Source organism: Megascapheus bottae, chromosome X (genome assembly GCF_031878675.1).
Source record: "Megascapheus bottae isolate mThoBot1 chromosome X, mThoBot2.hap1, whole genome shotgun sequence".
Lineage (NCBI taxonomy): Eukaryota > Metazoa > Chordata > Mammalia > Rodentia > Geomyidae > Megascapheus > Megascapheus bottae.
In genome coordinates, this window is record NC_143547.1 from 49,822,437 (window position 1) to 49,839,998 (window position 17,562).

Genomic DNA, 17,562 nt, shown 5'->3' on the forward strand with positions numbered 1-17,562 from the left:
CGGGCACTAAAGTCCATGAGACTCTTATCTCCAATTAACTACTAGAAAACCAAAGTGGCACTGTGGCTCAAGGGGTAGGATAGTAGCCTTGAGCTGAAGAACTCAAGGACAGCCCTCAGGCCCAGAGTTCAAGCCCCACAACCGACAAAAATAAATCTTCAGGCATTATACTGCCTGATATAGATATTTCCACTGTATATAATAATAATCATTGCACTGAAAACCTTATGAAGAATCTAATTTATGAGAACATAACTGCTCTTATAATTCTTTTTGGTTTCCGCAATATTGGGAATTTGAGCTCAGGGCGAGCCTATGAAGTATGATACTGCTAGCCACATTTGCAGCTCTTTTTATCACTGGCTATTTTTGAGACAACTTCCTGTTTCGTGTCACCTACCATAACTGATAATGGTAGACAGATACACAACACTACTCCCACGTTTTTGTTAAGATAGAATCACAAACTTTATTTTTCCTTGCCTAAGCTGGCTTCAAACTATAATCCTTTTTGACTCTCAGCATCTCAGGCATTTAGAATTAGGAATGTGAGCCACAATACCTCTCTTAATTCTTTTTATTTTTGTAAGGTCAGTAGTGATACTCTCACTCTTTTAGTGATCAGTCGTGGGGATTGAACTCTGGGCCTGGGTGTTGTTGAGATCTTCAGCTCAAGGCTACTGCTCTACCTCTTTTTTTCCTTTTTATCACTTTGTAAGTATGGCTTATAGGAATAAAATACTACACACAACCTTTAAACACTTAACTACCATTAATGCGTCTCTTGAACTTTTACTTTTGTCCAGGCTGGCCTAGAACAATCCTGATCTTTTTCCTACATATCCGATAAGACATATGCAAATTCTGGTTCATAAGACAGGAAAAAAAATCTATAGAACACTAAGATTCAAACCTTATTTTTTTCCCCAGGAAGTTTCTGGAAGAACATTATCACTTTACCCCAAAATATACTGCTTTTCCTAAAAGATTAACTTAGCTAGTTTAGCATGGCTTTATTCCACATTGCTAACTGTTCTGCAATAGCTCTTTATAAAGTAAAGGCTTTTAATTTACATGTGATCTACATATCCAAGGCCCCATGCATACAAGCGAAGATTCTTCCACTGTACCTGGGATATGCTTCCATTTGTTTTGAAAATATTTGTGTCTTTTCAAAAATGAGATGTTTAAGCATATGCATATTATTCATAACACAAGAAGAACAAATATGGGAAAAATGCCTAAGAAGTGGCTATTAAATCCAAAGAGTACAAAGCGAGGACTCAATAACTGCATACCCAAAGCTATGGATATGGTAATGGAAATATAAACCTAACTATATAGACATAAAAACCTATGACTCTATAGACATAATGTTTTATTTCTTAAATTAATATGTTTCTATGACATACAAACGCTTAGGCTAATTTTGATTAAGTTCTAAATACTAAGTCCCAGTGATTATAAATAGAGATTCCCTCCTTGAACACTTGTTTGTTAAACTTGTCATTTAAAATATGATGTAAAAATCAACATTAATAAATTCTTTAAAAAAATGACTAAGAAGGCACTCTTCAGATAAAGATACAAAGAGTTCTGTGCCAGTTACCTGTTAGGTGATCTAAATAGTACTGGTAAAGCTTGCACTGAATAGATGTCATTCTCACAGCCAGCACATACTCATGTTTTGGAGGTAAGAATTTTGTTAATGCTGTATAATCTTTCCTCTGAAATTACAAGAAAAACAAAGAAAATTAGTTAATGAACTGCTTTAAGAATTCATCTTGTGGGCCAGGAGTTTGATCTAGTGGTAGAATGCTTGCCTAGCATGCACAAGGACCCGGGTTTGATTCCTAGGTACCACATACATAGAAAAAGGCTGGACATGGTGCTGTGACTCAAGTGGTAGAGCTCTAGCCTTGAGAAAGTCCCAGGACAGTGCGTAGGCCCTGAGTTCAAGCCCAGGACTGGCAAAAAAAAAAAAAGCATTCATCTTGCCTATTTAGAAAAATGTACACAGTCATGAAATATTTTTTCAACACATTTTTACCCTATCAAATCACACAATCATTCATACATGAGAATACATGTGTATTTCAGTTTGTTGTTGAGGCAGTGTCTCAAAATGATAGCCATACCTGGCCTTAAACTTGAAATTTTTCTGTCTCTGTCTCCCAAGATCCAGGGCTACAGATATACCATCAGAGTCATCAGCTTAATGTACTTTATCAGACTGCAAAATATGGTACACTGATGAAAGGATACTGAAGCATACCAAACAGATTTTAAATTAAGTAGTCATATGACAAAATCCAAACTCTCAAGATGGTCTTTTTCATGTAGATTAAAAAAATCACTAAAGATAGGGAGAATGCAACATGTGGTGTTAGCAAAATTGAACTGGTTTATTCATATAGCAAAACCTATGAGTCTAAAGCCTAATAGAGCAGGTGTAGTGGCACATGCCTTTTTGATTTTTGTTTTTTCATTTTGTGATCAGTAGTAGGCTTAATTCAGGATCTCGGTGCTGTCCCTGAGCTCTTTTTCTCAACACTAGTTTTGTACCACTTTGAACCACAAAGCCACTTCAGTTTTCTGGTGATTAACTGGAAATAAGAGTCTCAAAGGGACTTTTCTGAGAGGGCTGGCTTTGAAAGGTGATCCTCAGATCTCAGCTTCTTGATTACCTATGATTACAGGCATGAGACACCAATACCTCATATGGCACATGCTTTTAATCCTGCCATTTGGAAGGCTAAGACAGTGGAATAAGAGGTCAAGGGCTGTCCAGCCTGCACAGGGAGACCCTGTTTTAAATACTAACCTCCCACAAAAAAACCCTAATGTTATTCACACCTGAGTGTGATGTAGCAACATACCAAGTAATATCGCATAAAACTTCAGAAAGACATTTGCCCGTCTAAAAACACAAGCCATGGGGCTGGGAGTTTGGCCTAGTGGTAGAGTGCTTGCCTAGCATGCATGAAGACCTGGGTTTGCTTCCTCAGTACCACATACATAGAAAAAAGCTGGAACTAGTGCTGTGGCTCAGGTGGTAGAGCTCTAGCCTTGAGAAAAGTCCAAGGACAGTGCTCAGGCCCTGAGCTCAAGCCCCACGATAGGTAAAACAAACAAACAAAAAAGCCATGTACAATACTCTTAAAATTATTTAAGTATAGGGATAGAAAAAAAGAATACAATGCACTGAGGCACAAAGAATATTTCAACATAAAAAAAAAACTATCTAGGCACAGTGGTTCACACCTGGAATCCTAGCTACTCAGGAGGCTGAGATCTGAATATCACAGTTCAAAGCCAGCCTCGGCAGTAAAATACATGGGACTCTTATCTCCAATTAACCACCAGAAAACCGGAAGTGGTACTGTGGCTCAAGGGGTAGGGTGGTAGCCTTGAGTTGAAGAGCTCAAGCCCAGAATTCAAGTCCCATGATTGACCAAAAAAAGAAAAGAAAAAAGAAAAACTCTGTCTGAGCTACTGATAGCAGCTAAATATAAACACCAAGAGCTTGGGTGTGCAGGGTAGAAAAGAGGGAATGACTAGAGTTGTAGAGTATCCTGAGTTCAAATCCCAGAATCCTTCCCCTAAAAAAATTCTGGCAATGGCAGTTCACATTTTTAAACCTAGCGTACTCACAACACAGATCTAAAGGATTACAATTTGAATTCTTCCCACACAACAAAGTCTAAGAGACTCCATCTCCAATTAATTAGCAAAAAGCCAGAATGGAGACAAGGCTCAAGTGGTAGAGCAAGCAAGTCAAGTGAGTTCAGGCCCTTGAGTTCAAATCCTAATATACCAAAAAGAAAAACACCAAGTACTTACTAGCACATGCAACTAACCAGACCAAAAAGGATAGCTTTATCATGAATGATGGCAGTACTGCTATACAAAGCATAGACTGTCTTGGTGTAAAACATCTTTGTAGCTGTCACCAATGTCTAGTCTCTGAAGAAAAGTGAAGATCTGGCTGATGGCTCACTACCTACAAACCTACTCAGTAACACAGACTCACTGAAGGTCTGTATTAGCATTTTCCCATAAGTATATACTTGGTGCTTGTCATTGTAACATGGCCTCACAAAATAGCCCAGGTTCCAGAATGCTAGGATGGGCGTGTACCATCATACCCAGCTTCTTGAATAAACTTCAAAGCAGAAATATTGCTTAAGGATTATTTAAAAATAGTTTTTGCTTAATTCATACTGGACTCTTCCACAAATATTGCAGATAGTGATGTTTAGAATATAATATTATAGAAGCACTGAGTATATGGAATTTCTTTTTCATTTTTTTATCTCTTTTTCCTTCTTCCTTTATTTACTGGGGAGGAGAAGGGGATTGAGAAAGTTCCTACTGCAGAACTATTTTAATCATAACAGCTGTGCTATCTACAAGGACTCCCTGTCTTATAGGCAAAGAAAGTAAACATTAATAAAATATGAGGCTTCACTAGCAAATCAACTCTGCTCTAAACTTCTCACTATAATTTTTTTGCCAGTCCTGGTCCTTGAACTTAGGGCTTGAGCACTGTCCTTGGGCTTTCAAAAGGCTAAAGCTCTACGAATTGAGCCACAGCACCATTTCTGGCATTTTCTATGTATATGTCATACCAAGAAATTGAACCCAGGTCTTCGTGCATGCTAGGCAAGCACACCACCACTATGCCAAACTCCTGGCCCATCACTATAATTTTTTAAACATTTGAATGCTAAATATATTTGTGAAGGCAATGCAAAAATATAAACTTAAAAGGAGTAGAAGAATTATAAAGTTTAAAATGAGAGAAAATATTTTGAGAATACAACATAAGTAAGGATATTATATGTTTCACGACTACGTCCATACCTGAACACAGCCAGCTAACATCTCATAGAGAATATGAGCACGTTTCTTCATCACTCTGACGTCTACCATGGTAGAATCTGCACACTGACCATTTTGGATTGGATTTATGAATCTATTCCTGAACTCCTTAATGGATCCAAGCAAATTTTCCTTGATAAAGTTAACCATGCAATGATCTTTAAAAAAAAGACATTAATTTATTAGCAACATAAATGATGGCTTAAAAGACTCAAATAAGGGTGCAGGGGGAGGGAAACTGAGAACAAAACATGAGAAGAGGTATCAATGTTCAAGAAGTAATGTACCCACTACCAGAAAAATGTAATTAAACCCCTCTGTACGTTACCTAGACAATAAAATACAATAAAAATTACATTAAATTAAAAACTTAAGGGGCTGGGAGTTTGGCCTACTGGTAGAGCATGCATAAATACCCAGGTTCAATTCCTCAGTACCACATACATAGAAAAAAGCCAGAACTGGTGCTGTGGCTCAAATGATAGAGATTTAGACTTGAGAAACCCCAAGGACAGTGCTCAGACCCCTGAGTTCAAGCCCCAGGACAGACAGACAGACAGACAGACAGACAGACAGACAGACAGATAGACAGAAAGAAAGAAATTTTAAAAGACTAAAGCATATCCCATACAAACACAAAATTGAAGCTTGAAGAAAATAAATATCAAGCTAAGTGTCAACAGTGCTTCTAAGTCCTATCTAGCTCTGAATTACTTATAGCATACATGAGGACTTGAAATAAAATTCATTTTTAAACATGAATGTTATTTAAAAAAAAACATTCAAGGGGCCGGGAGTTTTGCCTAGTGGTTAAAGTGCTTGCCTAGCATGCATGAAGACCCGGGGTTCGATTCCTTGATACCACATACATAGAAAAAAGCCGGAAGTGGTGCTGAGGCTCAAGTGGTAGAGCTCTAGCCTTGAGAAAGTCCAAGGACAGTGCTCAGGCCCTGAGCTCAAGCCCAGGACTGGCAAAAAAAAAAACATTTAATTCAAAAACATTATCCAAGATATAAGACATAGAAAAGCAAGTAGTCTATAAATCTAGCCATTTTTTTAATGGCCAGTGAGAGTAACTTGTGAAGAAAACAGATACTAAATAGAAGAACACAAACAGATAATAAACTAATGAACCAAAATGTATATTAACTGATTTAGTTTCAGAAGACTTGAGTATTATCATTGTCCTATACTAATTACTATCACAATGAGACACGGCATTTCTGCAAAATGATAACAGAAAAGAGGTAAATGAACATATAAATAAAAAGGCAAAGTGTTTAAAGTAGCAGATTACCAGATTGGTGATAACCAATCTCCCACCAGTTCTTTAGTACCACTACCCATAAGAAAATGAAGGAAACAAACAAATCACTTCCTATATGTATTTCATCTGTTCTCATCATCATGCCATGGATATAGCACAGTGCTCCTCCCTTCTCCAGCTTATTGTGATTTTCATCTTTGACATTTCTTTTGCATGTAATAGTTATTGCTTCACAAACTACTCGATATCAATCAAGTATCTACTAAATAATTATAAGCATTCAATGAAACTTTCCAATACTTATTAACTATTTCAATGTCCTTATTTATATCTAAACAAGCACAATGAAACATATATTCACTCTGGTTTACTGTTCTCCCTTGAAAAGTATGATGCAGGGCCGGGAGTGTGGCCTAGTGGTAAGAGTGCTTGCCTAGCATGCACGAATCGCTGGGTTCAATTCCTTGGTACCACATACCCAGAAAAAGCCAGTAGTGGTGCTGTGGCTAAAGTGCAGAGCGTTAGCCTTGAGAAAACTCAAGGACAATAACCAGGCCCTGAGTTCAAGCCCCAGGACTGGAAAAAAAAGTCTGATGCTCTTTCACAGTAGCCTAGATGGACCAACACAGATCATGGTCAGGCACTATGCTGAACATACATGAAAGGCAGATGACAAAAGCTGCAAAAACAAACGACACAACAGCAACAACTATCAATAGCATCACTGTATGAATTAACTCACATTCAATCAGGTTATTTTGAAGCGGAGTTCCTGTTAAAATAATCCTTCTCCTTGACCGTATAGAATTCATAGCTTTGGAAACAGCAGATGCTTCATTTTTAAGAATATGGCCTTCATCACAGACAACGAAATCAGGACCTATAAAAACATACAAAACAGCATAATTCAAAATGATGAAACTAAAAATGTAATCAATGTAAATATACAGAGCTGACCTCTTAAGAAGATGAAATGATCTTATTATAACTATAATTGTAATACCTGATGCGGTATATCACTATTATGGTATTAATATAGGATTAGTTACATCTCAACACTTCAGTATTAAAACACTTAAGAAATAGTTAAGGTCCTGAGTGTATATACAAAAATGGGCAAAAATAAAATGTTGGAGATAACGAAGAACAATAGATGGGCTGAAGTTCATCAAAATACATTGTATTATGTATAAAAATATAGTATCCTAACCGGGCGCAGTGGCTCACACCTGTAATCCTAGCTACTCAGGAGGCTGAGATCTGAGGATCAAGGTTCAAAGCCAGCCCAGGTAGAAATATCCCTGTGAGACTCTTATCTCCAATGAACCACCAGAAAATGGGAAGTGGCGCTGTGGCTCAAGGGGTAGGATGGTAGCCTTAAGTTGAAAAGCTCAGGGACAGCGCCCAGACCCACAGTCCAAACCCTACAACCAAACAAAAATTTAAAAAGATTCTACTGCATGATATTTCCAATCACCTTAAAATGAAAAATAGTACAGCCACTATGGAAATAAGTATGGAAGCCAGGAGATTTGTCTAGTGGTAAGTGTGCTTGTCTGGTATGCATGAAGACCTGGGTTTGATTCCTTAGTACCACATACATAGTAAAAGCCAGCAGTGCTGGCCAGCAGTGGGCCTGTAATCCTAGCTACTCAGGAGGCTGAGATCTGAGGATTGTGGTTCAAAGCCAGGCCTGGCACTGGAGTCCTAAATTCTATAAGACTCTTATCTCCAATTAACCACCAGAAAATGGGAAATGGGGCTGTTGTTCAAGGGGTAGGTCAGTAGCCTTGAGATGAAGAGCTCAGGGACAGTGCCCAGGCTCAGAGTTCTAGCCTTGAGAAAGCCCAAGGACAGTGATTAGACCTTGAGTTCAAGCCCCAAGACTGGGAAAAAAAAAGGACAATAAGTATTGGAGACACCTCAAAAAACTAAAATTAGGGGCAAGGAATGTGTGGCTTAGTGGTAAAGTACTTGCATGAGGCCCTGGATTTAAGTCACTGGTACCATATAAACATAAAAAGTAAATTAAATTTTTTAAATACAATGGACATGGCACTGTAGCTCAAAGAGGCTTAGTTCAAGCCCTAGAACCAGAAAAAAAACTAAAAATAGAATTAGCATACAATCCAGAAACATCACTTATAGAAAACACTGAAATCACCTACATACCCATGTTTATTGCAACAGTATTGACAATGCCTATTCTATAGAAAGAGCCAAGATAACCTACAACTGATGGATAAAGAACATGTGATGTGTATACACACACACAGTAGTACTACTCCAACATAAAGATGATATATGATCCATCTGATTAAGGTACAATATGTGCATGTATGAAATATGAAATAGCATGGTGAAGCCCCTTTGAACAACATAAACTCCATCAAAAATTAATACGAGAGCTGGGCACAATGGCTCACACTCATAATCCTAGCTACTCAGGAGGCTAAGATCTGAGGATCTCTGTTCAAAGCTAGCCTGGGCACAAAAGAGCAAAATTAATCATTAGAAATTAATCATTAGAAATAGGAAGTGGGGATGTGGCTCAAGGGGTAGGGAGGTAGCCTTGAGCTGAAGATCTGAGGGACAGCGCCCAGGCCCAGAGTTCAAGCCCCATGACCCAAGCACACATACACACACACAAATTAATATGAGAGGTAAAACATGTCTGGACTTGTTTGGGTGTGGGGACTAGTGGAGGAGCAAATGGATATGGTCAAATTATTTTATGTACAAGTATGAAAATAGAATAACAAACTTGTTGAGAGTGGTTTGGAAAAACAAGAAGGGATGAGAGAGAGTAGTGAATGGAGTGAGTTTGATTAGGATATATGGTATGCATATATGGACACATCAGAGTGAAATGCCTTTGTACATTTAATTGAGGCTAAGTAAAGACAAAAATCACCTTAAATAGGTTGATTTTATATATGTATATTTGTAAATATGTCTTAAAGTATTAATTTTTCCCAAGGCAAAGTCTGTTTTTAATGTCCAGAGTATTTTGTGAAGCTGAAGGCTTTGGAACACTATGATAGTCTGTGGTACTAACATTTTGGGGGGAGGGTACATGCGCTTATGTCATGGCATCGTTTTGTCTCTTCAATAACTGAAGACTTGCCAGGCACCCATAGTTCACACCTATAACTACTCAGGAGGCTGGGATCTGAGAATTGTGGTTCAAAGTCAGTCTAGACAGAAAAGTCCCTGTGAGAATCTTATCTCCATTTAAACACTCAAAAACTGGAAGTGGCACTGTGACTCAAGTGGTAGAATGCTACCCCTGAGCACAAAGAGACTCAGGGACAATGCCCAGGCCCTGAGCTCCACAATGGACAAAAACAAAAACCCTGAAGACTAAGACAAGCGACATGGATGGTTAGACCTATCTATGTTATATGACAAGACCAAGGTAAGCTGTCTCAGAGAGCAATCGTCTACGCAAACTGTGCACACCACTGCTGGAGGAAGCTAGCTCTGTGAATAAGTCAACAGGTGGGTGGCTCACACCAGGGCCCTGCCTGGACCTTCTCTTGTTGCTGATTTTCATCTGCTTTCTTTCACTGTAATAAAATGTAACTATGAGCATAAAGGTTTTTTTTCTGAGTTATTTAAGTCATGCTAGTGAATTAGTAAACAAGGGGTGGGGTGGGGGGGGTCCTATGAATATCCCAAGATGTTGTAACACAAAACTTTCTGGAAGAATATTCACAAAACAAGAGATCAGATAAGAGGGAACAGCACGGGGCCAGGAGTTTGGCCTAGTGGTAGAGTGCTTGCCTAGCATGCATGAGGACCCGGGTTCGATTCCTCAGTACCACATACATAGAAAAAAGCCAGTAGTGGTGCTATTGCTTAAGTGGTAGAGTGCTGGCCTTAAGAAAACCCAAGGACAGTACTCAGGCCCTGAGCCCAAGCCCAGGACTGGCAAAAAAAAAAGAAGGAACAGCACTTAGATTTTTCAATACACAATCCCTTTTTCCTCCCCTTCTATTTTGCTTAAGAATATGTATCATTTTTATAATGTTCTCAATTCAAAGAATTATATGTTACTATGGCAACAGAAGGAAAGAAAGCCCTATCTTTAGCAAAATACCTGAGGGACTATACATGAAGTTAATTGTCATAGTTCACATTTCATTTATTAAATGGAATATATATATAGAACAATTTCTAAAATTACATTTTTTTAGGAATTTTAATGCTTCAGTTGGTGTGCTGCTGCACATGTGTAATTTCAGCAATGGCAGAAGCTGAGGGAAGGAGGATCATTTAGGTACAGGAATTTGAACAAACATGAGCAAAATAGTAAGACTGTCTCAAATGAAGAAAAGAAATATGCTTCCAATAGCTTAGAAACACTTTTTCTGAGCCGGGCGCAGTGGCTCATGCTGTTATCCTAGCTACTCAGGAGGCTAATATCTGAGGATCAAGGTTTAAAGCCACCCCAGGAACAAAAGGACAAGAGACTCTATCTCCAATTAACCTCTAGAAAACAGAAATGGCATTGTAGCTCAAGGGTAGGGCAGTAGCCTTGAGCTGAAGGGACAGCGCCCAGGCTAAGTTCAAGCCCCATGACCAACATGAAAAAAAAAAAAGAAAGAAAGACTTTTTCTGGAAAACTGTTCCCAAATATCAACATAAAACTGAGGGTTTGATGGGCCGGGAGTTTGGCCTAGTGGTTAAAGTGCTTGCCTAACATGCATGAAGACCCGGGTTCGATTCCTCGGTACCACATACATAGAAAAAAGCCGGAAGTGGTGCTGAGACTCAAGTGGTAGAGCTCTAGCCTTGATAAAGTCCAAGGACAGTGCTCAGGCCCTGAGCTCAAGCCCAGGACTGGCAAAAAAGAAAAAAGAAAAAAAAACTGAGGGTTTGAAAATACTTAGAAATCATTTTATGGAATAAATAGAGACAATGACAACCATGAAACTATGGAGAGAAGAAAAGGGGATTTGGAGGAAGACCCCAGAAGGGAAAATGGGAGTGGGGGAGAAGGAGGAAAAGAGAAGAGAAGAGATGAAGGACAAAGAGGTGGAAGGGAAACAAGGAAGAGCAAGAGAGGAAAAAAGAGGAGAAGGAGAGATTTACTCTGTTCAAAATTAAAGCCTGATAGAACATATTAATACAGTCTGGACATCTATCATTACTTTACAAAATTACACAGACAGATTTTCCTGCTTAAATCTAACAGTACTCTGAGTAAGTATACAGGTAGCTAGCCAGATGCTGGTGGCTCACACTTGGAATCCAAGCTACTCAGGAGGCTGAGATCTGAGGACTGCTGTTCAAAGTTAGCCTGGGTAGGAAAGATCCTAGGACTCTTATCTCCAATAAACTACTCAGAAAAAGCCCAAAGTGGTGCTGTGACTCAAGGTGCTATAGTGCTACCCTTGGGCAAAAAAGCTCAGGGACAGCACTCAGGCCTTGTGTTCAAACCCCACTATTGACAAAAAAAAAGTAAGTATGCACAGAGCAAAGAGAGAGAGAGAGAACAATATTTTTTTGCCAGTCTTAAGGTTTGAACTCAGGGTCTGGGCACTGTCCTTGGACACTTTTAATTCAAGGCTAGCGTGAGCCACACACCACTTTTGCATTTTTATGTATATGTGGTACCTAGGAATTAAAACCAGGACTTTGTGCATGCTAGGCAAGCACTCTACCACTGGGCTAAGCTCCTGGCCCTGAGAACAACCGATTATGAACTCTAAAGTTCAAAAGAAAACTTTAGAGGCTGGGAGTATAGCTTAGTGGTAGAGTGTTTATCTAGCATACACAGAGCCCTGGATTCGATTCCTCATTACCATATACACAGAAAAGGCTGGGAGTAGTGCTGTGGCTCAAGTGGTAGAGCCACTAGCCTTGAGAAAGCCCAAGGACAGTGCTCAGGTCCTGAGCTCAAGCCCAGGACTGACCAAAAAACAAAGAACAAGTAAACAAACAAACAAAAAACAACTTCAGAACATCCTTTCTAAAGTATTGAATGTAATCAGAAAACTTCAACAGATGAACTTAACTACACTAAAAGGGGAGTGGGGGAAAACTTTCAAAATAACTGGTAGGTGGCCAGGAGTATAGCCTAGTGGTAGAATGCTCACCTCGCATGCACGAGGTTCAATTCCTTGGTACCACATACATAGAAAAGGCTGGAAGTGGTGCTGTGGCTCAAGTGGTAGAGCACTTGCTTGCGCAAAAATGTCCAAGGACAGTGCCTAAACTCTGAGTTCAAGCCCCAGGACTGGCATGCATGCATGCATACATGCATACATGCATACATACATACATACATACATACATACATACATACATACATGGTAGGGTAGGAAATAAGCCAAAACAAGTTGTTATAAAACATTTAAATATAAAATTTTTTCAGTATGTTATATTGCCACCTATTGGTAGACTTTTAAAAAATAAGTAACAAAATTTCAAAAATATTAGGAAGAAAAAAATAAATCCAAAATCTCTCCAAAATCTGGAACCAGTAAACCAGGAAAGATAATAATAATAATAATAATAATAATAATAATAATAGATTGCTATCACATTGTACCAAAAAGAATTGGGGTGAGCTGGATGCCAGTGGCTTATGCTTGTTTTCCTAAGTACTCAGGAGACTGTGGATGGCAGTTCAAAGCTAGTCCAGACACTAAAGGCTATGTAACTCTCATCTCCACAACAAAAGGTTACAAGTAGACCTGTGGCTCATGTGGCACAGCAGCACTAGCCTGGAGCATAAAAACTCAGGGACAGAGACACTGAGTCTAGCATAGTGGTAGATTGCTTGCCTAGCATGCACAGAAACCCAGGTTTGATTCCTCGTACCACATACATAGAAAAGGGCAGAAGTGGTGCTGTGGCTCAAGTGGTAAGAGTTCTAGCCTAGAGGAAAGTCCAAGGACAGTGTTTAGGCTCTGAGCTCAAGGCCCAGGACTAGAAAAAAAAACCCTCAGGAACAGGGCCCAGGCCCTGAGTTCAAGCCACAGAATGGGAATGAACACACACACACACACACACACACACACACACACACACACACACACACACACACACACACACACAAAAAAAAAAAAAAAACCTTTTAAATGCTTGGCTGGGCAAGGATGGTTCACACCTTTAATTCTAACGACTCAGGTAGAATCCAGACTCAGTAGGAAAGTCCATAAGACTCATCTCGAATAAATCAGCAAAAAGACAGAAAAGACTGTAGCTTAAGTTTTAGCATGCCGTCCTTGAATGAAAACACTAATGGAAAGTTGGGCCACTGGTGACTCAAACCTGTAATCCTAGCTATTCAGGAGCCTTAGATCTGAGGATCTTAAGTCAAAGCTAGTCCAGAAAAAAAAGTCCTGTGTGATTCTGATCTCCAATTAACCACTTAAAACCCAAAGTGGCTCTGTGGCTCAAATGGTAACCTAGCCTTGAACACAAAGAGGCTTAGGGACTGTGCTCAGGCCGTGTTTAAGCCTCAGTACCAGCAAGACATAGGGAGGGAGGGAGGGAGGGAGGGAGGGAGGGAGGGAGGGAGGGAGGGAGGGAGGGAGGGAGGGAGGGAGGGAGGGAGGGAGGGAGGGAGGGAGGGAGGGAGGGAGATAATTAGAAATACAAACTTCCAGGGTAGAATGCTAGCCTAATGCACAAAGCCCTGGGTTTGATTTCTCATTACCACATACACAGAAAAAGCCAGAAGTGGTGATCAAGTGGTAGAGCACTAACCTTGAGCAGAAAGTGTCCAAGGAGCCGGGTGCAGTAGCTCAAGCCTGTAATTCTAGCTACTCAGGAGAATGAGATCTGAGGATCAAAGTTCAAAGCCAGCCAGGGCAAAAAAGAACCTGAGACTCTTATCTCCAATTAACCTCTGGAAAATGGAAAATGGGGCTTGGCTCAAGGGGTAGGGTGGTAGACTTGAGCTGAAGAACTCTGACAGCACCCAGGCCGAGTTCAAGCCCCATGACCCACAAAAAAAAAAGAAAAAGAATAAAATGTCCAAGGACAGTATCCAGTCCCTGAGTTCAAGCCCCAGGCCTGGCGCGCGCGCACACACACACACACACAAAGAAAGAAATGCAAACTTCCCATAATGATGGCATCTTCAAGACAGATTAGCTAGCAGAAAGACTTAACTATATTCAGAATACAGAAGTAGGGAGAGAATTCTATAGCTAGCGAGATATCTTTCTATCTAGACACAGGGTTTCAAAACATAATCCAAGCTGACCTTGAACTCAGACCTCACCCTCACTAGTGCTTTGAATATAGGTGTGCGTAACCACATTCAAATGTGAAGAGAGTGCTTACTGTTATAAAGTCTCCCCTGAAAACTTACAGACTCAGGGGAAAATTGTCATCATTTACAGACAATATAGAGAAATGATTTGACCTTACACAAATGTTGCCAATATTAAGAACCAAAGAGGTCAAAACCAGAAGGATCAATGAAATACTAGTATTTGTTCAATAAAACAAAGCTACATGATTTTTAATATTCTTCATGTCAGTGCTTGTTAACCTTACCTGGATCAACTAGAGCTTTATTAAATATTTCTTTCAGTTTCCGACTCTTCACATTCCTTCCTTGAGCAAGATTTCTGTACATCTCATACCCTATGATCATCACACCACCATCTTCTTGCCACCTCTGAAGCATGTAACTTCTCTCCTGAGGACGCTTCACGGTGGCTAATTCAGAGACCTTGTGTGGGAAAAGAAGGACAGTTACTATAGCTATTGAAATGTATGAATACAAAAATATTCCCACTGAAATATGAATTCAAAGGAACGAAAGCACTTAGTGTACAAAGTTCAGAAAACTATTTTAATAGGAAACATATAAAATGCAGTACCTCAAGTTTTTCATCATCATTTAATCCCTCCTGCCACTTCTCAAACTCATTCATCCAATTCAAAGCGGTATTAAGTGGACAAACCACTAAAGCTGTACTGAAATCCAATTTGTCACATAGGAGGACTGTGTGAAGAAAACTTACCACCTACAAGAAAACAAATTGCCATTTGAATATTTCTGTTTTGTGTTTAACAATGAGCCAACCAACCAAGCATAACCGTCTCATTCCCAGCCACATAAGGTACTAAGAAATAAATGTAACTTAAAATGAGAATGTTCGAGCCAGTAGCATGGCTTCGTGGTGGAGTGCCTGTCTAGCATGTATGAAGCCCTGGGCTCAATTCCTCAGTACCGCATACATAGAAAAGGCCAGAAGTGGCACAGTGGCTCAAGTGGCAGAGCACTACCTTGAGAAAGCTCAAGGAGAGTGCCCAGGCCCTGAGTTCAAACCCAAGACTGGCAAAAAAAAATGAGAAGCCGGGCATGGTGGCTCATGCCTATAATCCTAGCTACTCAGAAGGCTAAGATCTGAGGGTTGAAGTTCAAAGCCAGCCCAGGCACTAAAGTCTGTGAGACTCTCATCTCCAATTAACCACCAGAAAACCAGAAGTGGCACTGTGGCTCATGGGTAGGGCATTATACTGCCTTGAACTGAAGAGCTCAGGCCCAGAGTTCAAGCACCACGACCCAAGGATGTGGGAGAAGGAGAATGCTCAACTAGGTAATCTGAAAGATTCTTCCAATTGTAAAGTTTTCATGATTCTATGGATCAATATAAATAATCTGAAGATGTTGTCACACAAAAATTTTGTGGACTCTACAAAATGTCTCAAAAACCCGTTAGAAAATACTACTGCCCATTTAGAAAAGAAGTGATTACTTTTCCATTGGCCTATGTTTTGATTCACTGAATCTTCTAAAAATTACCTTATGGTCTAAAATCACAGTTGTTCCCCCACACACACACTCTGGCCATTTAGAAAGGCAACTTTTTCTTTTTTTTTGCCAGTCCTGGGCTTGAGCTCAGGGCCTGACCACTATCCTTGGACTTTCTCAAGGCTAGAGCTCTACCACTTGAGCCTCAGCACCATTTCCGGCTTTTTTCTATGTATGTGGTACCGAGGAATTGAACCCGGGTCTTCATGCATGCTAGGCAAGCACTCTACCACTAGGCCAAACTCCGGGCCGGCAACTTTGTTTTTTTAAACCTGGAAGTACTGGAGAGTAAAGCCAGGACCGTGTGCATGTTACATAAGCATTCTGCGATTAGACTACACCCCAGGCCTAGAAAATGCAGTCATCTTAAGTAAAAAAAAATATTTTACATTCTACAATGTTGAAGAAGTAATGCACCCACTACCTGACAAATGTAACTGTAACCACTCTGTTCGTTACCTCAATAGTAAAATACAATAAAAAAATATTTTACATTCTTGTAACTGTGGTATCACAGACTGCTAAAAGTTGTACAAGAAGTTAATTTCTGACTGGAGGTATGGCTTAAGTGGTAGAACACTTGCCTGGTAAGCACAAGGCCCTGAGTTCAAATCGCAGTGCCTCCAAAAGGAAGAAAAGTGAATTTCTACATCAGACTTTTACAGTTGTTAGCTTTATTTCATTATGGTCTCTGCTCAAATACCACCTCTTTCAAAATGCCTACCTTACCCATGAATCTTCCTTTAGCACTTGTGATCTGAAAGCACACTTCTTACTTTATTCCCCACTAGAAAATAAGATATTTTTGCCAGTCCTGGGGCTTAAAGTCAGGGCCTGGGCACTGTCCTTGAGCTTTCTCAAGGCTAGCACTCTACTACTTGAGCCACAGCACCACTCCCAGCTTTTTCTGTGTATGCAGTATGGAGGAATCAAACCCAGAACTTCAAGCATGCTATGCAACCACTCTACCACTAGGCCATACTCCCGGCCCTCAAAATAAGATTCTGAAATAGAGATCTTGTTATCTTCTTCACTGCCTCATCTGCAGCCCCAACAACTGTTCCTAGAATCTACTGTATATTCTTACACAAACTGTGATATTTTCATGATACTTATTTCTTACCTGTAAAGTCTTACCAAGGCCCATGCAGTGGGCAAGGATGCACCCTGAACCTGGAGACTTCTTTGTTTTCTTCACAGACTCACAGCAACAATCCCACATAAACTGGACACCTAAAAACAATGGTTTCAGTAAATTCAGTTTATAAAACCAAGTTAAAACTCTTTGCATATATGCACATGAGAAACCATGAAAATTGCTAGGAAATCACACCACACACACACACACACACACACACACACACACACACACACACACACTGAGACAGGTGCAATGGCTCACAGCTGTAATCCTAGCTACTCAGAAGGCTGAGATCTGAGGATCGCAGTTCAAAGCCAGACCAAGCACTAAAAAGTCCATGAGATTCTTATCTCCAATTACCCACCAAATTACCAGAAGTGGAATTGTGGCTCAAGGGGTAAGTCCAAGCCCCCCCCAAAAAAAGGCTCAGTGAGAGCAAGCTATCTGGGCTGCCAAGCAAGCAAAAGGGCTAAGCAAGCATCC

At 40.0% G+C, this 17,562-nt stretch overlaps 1 protein-coding gene across 3 annotated transcripts in view; it reads right to left on the reverse strand.

Annotated features, from left to right (window-relative positions):
• Positions 1-17,562, reverse strand: part of Atrx (ATRX chromatin remodeler) — a 183,493-nt gene that overhangs the window by 59,112 nt on the left and 106,819 nt on the right. For all 3 annotated transcript variants that reach the window (XM_090326029.1, XM_090326027.1, XM_090326028.1), the window contains 6 exons: positions 17,062-17,171; positions 15,001-15,147; positions 14,672-14,849; positions 6,894-7,031; positions 4,867-5,042; positions 1,610-1,727 (listed from right to left, as the gene is read on the reverse strand). In XM_090326029.1, coding sequence (XP_090182155.1) covers positions 1,610-1,727; positions 4,867-5,042; positions 6,894-7,031; positions 14,672-14,849; positions 15,001-15,147; positions 17,062-17,171 — 867 coding nt within the window. The remainder of the gene's footprint in view (positions 1-1,609; positions 1,728-4,866; positions 5,043-6,893; positions 7,032-14,671; positions 14,850-15,000; positions 15,148-17,061; positions 17,172-17,562) is intronic.